At 43.8% G+C, this 6,016-nt stretch overlaps 1 protein-coding gene across 8 annotated transcripts in view; it reads left to right on the top strand.

The window, feature by feature from the left end:
• The window catches only part of rrbp1a (ribosome binding protein 1a), a 14,733-nt gene that overhangs the window by 6,840 nt on the left and 1,877 nt on the right, over positions 1-6,016 (top strand). Inside the window, exons 6-25 of one of the 8 annotated variants that reach the window (XM_032542097.1) lie at positions 60-178; positions 407-560; positions 1,398-1,536; positions 1,673-1,854; positions 1,952-1,986; positions 2,076-2,151; positions 2,257-2,294; positions 2,430-2,511; positions 2,611-2,648; positions 2,953-3,031; positions 3,120-3,212; positions 3,335-3,421; positions 3,507-3,596; positions 3,679-3,771; positions 3,892-3,942; positions 4,064-4,144; positions 4,592-4,675; positions 4,919-4,996; positions 5,663-5,746; positions 5,863-5,961. In XM_032542097.1, the coding sequence (XP_032397988.1) occupies positions 60-178; positions 407-560; positions 1,398-1,536; positions 1,673-1,854; positions 1,952-1,986; positions 2,076-2,151; positions 2,257-2,294; positions 2,430-2,511; positions 2,611-2,648; positions 2,953-3,031; positions 3,120-3,212; positions 3,335-3,421; positions 3,507-3,596; positions 3,679-3,771; positions 3,892-3,942; positions 4,064-4,144; positions 4,592-4,675; positions 4,919-4,996; positions 5,663-5,746; positions 5,863-5,961 (1,782 nt within the window). Of the gene's footprint in view, positions 1-59; positions 179-406; positions 561-1,397; positions 1,537-1,672; positions 1,855-1,948; positions 1,987-2,075; positions 2,152-2,256; positions 2,295-2,429; positions 2,512-2,607; positions 2,649-2,952; positions 3,032-3,119; positions 3,213-3,334; positions 3,422-3,506; positions 3,597-3,678; positions 3,772-3,891; positions 3,943-4,063; positions 4,145-4,591; positions 4,676-4,918; positions 4,997-5,662; positions 5,747-5,862; positions 5,962-6,016 lie in introns of all 8 variants that reach the window. The other 7 variants (XM_032542100.1, XM_032542094.1, XM_032542098.1 and 4 more) reach the window with 7 other exon arrangements.

Here is a 6,016-nt window from a genome sequence, read left to right as displayed (position 1 = left end):
GTCCAACATGGCATGTTTTATTAAAAATTAAATAAATAACATTTTAAATCCTTTTACAGATTGTCAGCCTGCAGGACCAGCTGGAAAAAGGCCCCAATGCCCAGCTAGCCCGTCTACAGCAGGAGAACTCTATTCTCCGTGATGCCCTCAACCAAGCCACTAGTCAGGCTGAGAGCAAGTGAGTGTTTCATCAGTAAATGAGAAGCAGTGATCCATACTGACATGCATTTTACCTCTTTACACTGATACTAAATAAAGTTTCAATTGAGTACAGTGTGCACAAATTCAGAAGCATGTGAGTGAGCATTGGAGTACCACGCCAGAAGATTGGCTCTTATTTTTGTGAGGCTTGTGTCCTGACTCTTCCTCCGTGTGCCTCGCCTTCTGTCTTTCATTCTGTTCTCAGGCAAAATGCGGAGCTGGCCAAGCTGCGTCAGGAATGCACAAAGTTAACCAAGGAACTTGGAGAGAAGACCGAGAGTCTGCATGCTGATGAGATCATCAGGAAAGGGCTGGAGGCCAAAGTCTCCGCTACTGAGAAGCAGCTCTCCCTGCTGCAGGTTGGCTTGGGAACACCACATCATCTCTATTAAAAATTAGATTGGATGTCATCGAGTTTCCACATGGAATCAAATGTGTTCCATCTTTTTTTCTTCTAAATGCTGAGCAGCCAGTTAGTTACAGAGTGTCTTCAAAATGCAAGCCCAGACCATTCCTACCTATCCCCCAGCCCTCTAATGTTATAGGAAGTTTAACTGCCTAATCACATAGCCCAGGGCTGGAGTCAGATGCAGCCATACAATAATGGGGCTGCAAGGGAAACGTTTCTCCGCAATCAGCCTACGCAGTCACTCACTGATGGAATGCTGTTGGTCTGAACTATAACGGTTATGTGGAGCAAGTGAGTCAGCACTTCCTGACAGTCCATTGTTCATTTAGTTTAATCATTTACCAACATGCGTCCTTTTAACAGTTTAAGGCTTTTCAACATGTTATGTAATGGTTCAGGCATGTCAATATATATATTAGACATGCTCAATTAATGCAAGATGGTTCCTTTCTAAATTCTTTAACTTGAGATGACTTTTGCTCCTTTTGTGAAATGTGTTGCTAGATTGTGATCAGCATTCATTCGTCAACGACTGGCTGCTTGAGCTGAGTGGAAATCAACAAAAGCTCAAAGCACTTCCTTTAAAGAAATCCTGAAAAGAAAAAAAAATGCTTGACTGTGAAATAAGTGGATTCTGTGAATATTCTTTTTCTCTGAATGTGTCGCAATAAGTTTGAAGAGAAATGCCCTTGTATTGCCTTGTGGAGCAATGGTGCCACGTAGGATCATTTTGTGAATCTTTGCTGCCCCCTGCTGTTTGACACATCTTGATCATTGTTGTTGTCAGGCCAGCCATGGGGAGAGCGAGCAAGCATTGCAGAGGAGATTGGAGGAGGTGTGTGAGGAGCTCAGAGTAACACAGAGCAGAAACAACAGCCTGCAGGCCACTCTGGATGATGCCCAGCAGGACAGCAGCAAACTCTCAGGTCAGAATGGGGATACAACATCTAATCTAAATGGTTGCTTGTTGTTAAGGCTTAAGAGTTCACTTGGCATCTTGATAGTAATGAATGAAAATGGGAGTAGGGAATAAGTTGCAAGTGCTGTGTTTTGTCCCTGCAGAGTTTCAGGTGCGAATTGGGAGATTGGAGGATGAAATCAGTGAGCGCTCTGCTCAGGCGGAGGCCCTCACCGCCCAGCTGGAGGAGACCCGGGCAGAGAAAAGCCAGCTTGTACAGCAGGTGGCCTCCATCAACGCACTGCTTGAGGCCAGTCAGACCAAAAAGGAGGAGGATAACAATCAGGTAGAACAAACTTTGTCAGGTTGACTTTTCTGAAATGGTCAACTGCTTGACCACACACAGTCAACCCTAAGGATGTCTGTTATATCTGATTTGGCAGGTGAATGCTGCAGAAGTGGAACAGCTAAAGCTCAGGTAAGTGTTTTTAGCCTCCTTTCTTCAGTCCACATCAGATCCACAGCCATTTCATGTGTTGATTGAAATGCTATGCCCCCCCTCTTTAGCCTTCAGGAGAAAGACGGCCAGTTGAACACGCTTCACGAGGAACTGAAGCAACTGCAGATAAAGCAGGAAGCTGCTGTAAGTGTTGCAAGCGTCAGCTGTTTATAACTTCTCGATTATTTAAGACATTTCCTAACTTGTACAGTGGCACTGCTAATAATAAAAAATCTGCCATTCTAACAGGAGAACACTATTGTTGAGCTGGAGCAAAGGAACAAGAGGTATGATGCATTTTGCTGTTCCATATATTTGACTCAAATCTTATGGATTTTCCACACTTGCGTGCGTGCGTGTGTGTGTGTGTGTGTGTGTGTGTGTGTTTGCTCACTGTTTATTTGTCTGTGGCTTTTTTTTAGTGAGGATATCAGCCTCATCACATCACTTCAGGATGAACTTAAAAACCTCAAAGAAGAGATGGGTCAACTTAACAGCACACCAGTAAGTGTCCCTCTCAACGTGATTCTACTCCTAGAGCTGCCCTGCAGAAGAAAAGAATTGTCTTTGTGACTAATTTGCATGTCTACTCTGTTTCAGCAGTCAGATAATTCCACAGAACTGGCACTACTACAGAACAGGTAAATGATAGTGATGGCTGAATGAAGCTTCATAAACCAGTGTCTTTTATTTTCTGAGCCCACTAGATGGCACTCTCTGTTCAACAATCGTTTGAGAATACACTGAATTGTAATGCATTAGGTCTTTCCAAGAGAAAAAACCAAGAGTGCCATCTAGTGGTCTCAGAAAATAAAGACACTGGTCCACGAAGCTTCATTTGGCCATCAATAGTAAATGAGTCTTGGCATATGATATAAGATCAGTCTCACATATGGTTAGCTCCGTTATACATCTCCGTTATGACTGTTTTGTTTCTTTGGCTAGCCTGACTGAGAAGGATACCCTTGTTACATCACTACAAGAGGAGCTGAGAGAAGTGAGAGAAAAGACGGCCATTGATGCAGTAAGGCTCTCTATACAAACTAGTGCCTTATCAACTGAGACTGTTTTCCTCCTAATCACCTTCCTGACTATGTCATCCACTGTTTCAGCAGAACGTTACGGCAAAACTGGCAACTTTTCAAACTGAAGCCAAAGAAACTCTCCAGACACTCTTCCCACAGATACCTGTAGAGACAGAGCAGGTAGGAAAAGGGGATTTCAGAAGAAGAGTTGCTGAATGATCTTTTATTCTGATGATTTTGGTCATTATACTGTCAAATAATGTGCACATGAATTATTTATGTCTGCTTTTCTCCTCATTTAGTCCAACTGGTTACAAGTATTTACACAGAAAGCTCAGGAGGCTCTCAGCCAGCAGAGCCAAGAGTCTCAGGAAAACGCAGCGTTGCCTGTAAGCCACAAGTCTATATACCCCCATTATACTGGTTTGAATTGGCCCAGCAGGAGAAGTTCTGAATGTGTGTTCTTTGTCTCAGGAGTTGCTCGAGAAACTGAAGGAGGCTGAGGAGAGCCACGGCACACTGCATGCTGAATGTGAACAGTACAGGACAGTCCTGGCTGAAACAGTAAGTGATTGGGAAATTGAGTTGTGTGAATATGGGCTAAATGTATAAAGCTCATTTAATCCCGTTTCCTTTCTGCTTTTAGGAAGGAATGCTGAAACATCTGCAGAAGAGTGTGGAAGAAGAAGAGCTGGTATGGAAGTCCAAGATAGCCAACTCAGAAGAACAGCTGAGGGTGGTACGTTATAATGCCTCCTTAAAATCCCTAAGACTTAGATGGACATTGTTTTTTTCCATGTGTGGGTCCCCCATCTGTGTTTTGTAAATCCTCCTAATAAGCCCTCTCACACATAACTAGGCTTTGGAGAAGGTCAGCAAGCTGGAGGCAGAAAACCAAAGTGTAGAACAGGTGAGGATTTGCTTTCCACACTCTAAATACCTACCCCCCCCTCCCCCCACCCCTGATTTAAACCAGCAGGTTAGAAATGCGTGCTGCTACATAAAGCGCTTTGTTTTGGTTCCCACTGCAGTTGAAGGAGCAGATGATGCTTCTGGAAGCCCAGCTGGAGAAGCAGTCAGACAACCAGGGGACCTCGGAGGAGATGGAGCAGGTACAGGAGCAGGTTCAATCTGCTGATCACAGCAGCAACATCACTGGCACTGCTGCTGAAAGAAATAAACGCATTTTTCTGTGCAAGTTCCCAGACTAAGGAGGTGGACGTGTATGTTATTTGCATTTTTAAATGTATTCTTTTTACATGAGGTGGTACATGTAACTCTTTTCATTCATACACAGACTCATTTGTATTTTTGTTATAGTAATATTTACATTTTTCTACTTATTTATTGATTGAATGATATCATTTAAAAGGTTTTGTTTTAATTATTGAAAAATTATAGAAATAGTGGTCAATGTACAGAATTAGCAATTCATACTTGATATAACACTGTGGGGGGAGTTTTTTTTAATGACATCTTAGGAACACATTTATCAACCTGTTATGGTGCATTTGAAACTAAATCTGTCTGTTCATTTCTATGTTGTGCTCGGTATTCAGCTGATGCTGCAGCTGTCGGGGTGTCAGAGCCAGCTGGATTTGGCCCAGAAGGAGGCCCAGGCACACAAGGAGGAGCTTGCACAGGTGACTTTACTGGCTTACCTTGCTTTCTTATCCTCCAGACGGAAGCATTTACACAGCTGTATAACGGTGTGGCTGAGGTGAGAGGGAGATATGTTATTTATGGGATGCTACATGTCAGGCAATTTGTGGGAAATTCCTCCTTTTTAACCTACACAACAGACACGGTAAGGTGTCGGTGATATGCAGCACAACGGGGACTCATGCATGGGAGGTTATGTAACCAGTGACGGCTTCCTGTTTCAGGTCAGAGAGCAGCTGGGCGAGATCACCTTGCGGGCTCAGCGAGAACCGAATGGCCCAGCTGAGGCTCAACCCAGTCAGGTCAGGGTGCAAAAATCACAGGGGCACCCTTCACTTCCTGTCAGAGAGTACTGGACAGTGACTAGGACGCTTCTCCTAACATCTCGTTGGTTACTATTTGTCTCTCAAATTCATCTCCAATGAGCCTTGTTTAATTTAATAGAAAATCCAAAATGTAAACGTGTTATTGATTTGTTACTCTGTATTTATGAAGTAATGTTGTTTGGGATCTGGCTCCACCCACATGGTCAAACCTGTGCCTTAAATCAAGGATGTGGCCACAACACACAGACACTAAAGTAGCACGTGACACGGACAAAGCGCCGTGTTTCCAGTCTGTCCAGTACTCCTCCAACACAGCGGCGGTTTATGCTAACCGCTAACCACTATTTGCTTTGCCTGAGTGGACATAACACTAACCACTGCTTTTTCCTCACCTTCTTTTAAGCATGCTTTCTCCTCCTTTATCAAATAGTTGCTTGTATGATTCGTACCATCAACAGAAAGTTTGTGTACAACTTTAGGGGCGACTAACTTGTCACACAGGTTGATCAGCTTATTTGTGTGGGCGTGCTGTGCTGCTGCTTTGTGACAAGAATGTGTTGGTACACACGTATGCTTTAGCCATTTGTGTGTGTCTTTGGGTGTGTATTTAATTGCGTACGTGCCACTTCTGTCTTCCATCAGTTCCAGAACACCTTGAGTCAGACAACTGAAAAGCTGCACGGGGAGGTGGCTCAGAGACAGCAGCTTTCAGGAGAGTTTGAGCAGGTAGCAGCCGTGTTCGATGCACTCTTTTATTTATAAGTCTTCTCACGCCAGAGGTTGACTAAAACAATCTTTCAGTGAATGACATCAGTGTGTGTTTGTGTGTTGTCAACCTCTAGGCCCAGAAGACTATAACCGAACTTCAGACTCAGTTGGAGCTTGTGAATGCTTCTGCAGAGTCTCCACAAGCTGAAACGGAAGACGTTGCTCAGCTCAAGGTGCGGTAACACATGCCATGCAGAATCCAAACATTTAACTGGGATTTATTGCTTT

Source organism: Etheostoma spectabile, chromosome 17, assembly GCF_008692095.1.
Source record: "Etheostoma spectabile isolate EspeVRDwgs_2016 chromosome 17, UIUC_Espe_1.0, whole genome shotgun sequence".
NCBI lineage: Eukaryota > Metazoa > Chordata > Actinopteri > Perciformes > Percidae > Etheostoma > Etheostoma spectabile.
The sequence above is the reverse complement of the archived record's forward strand: the minus strand, read 5'-3'. Positions and strand labels throughout refer to the sequence as shown.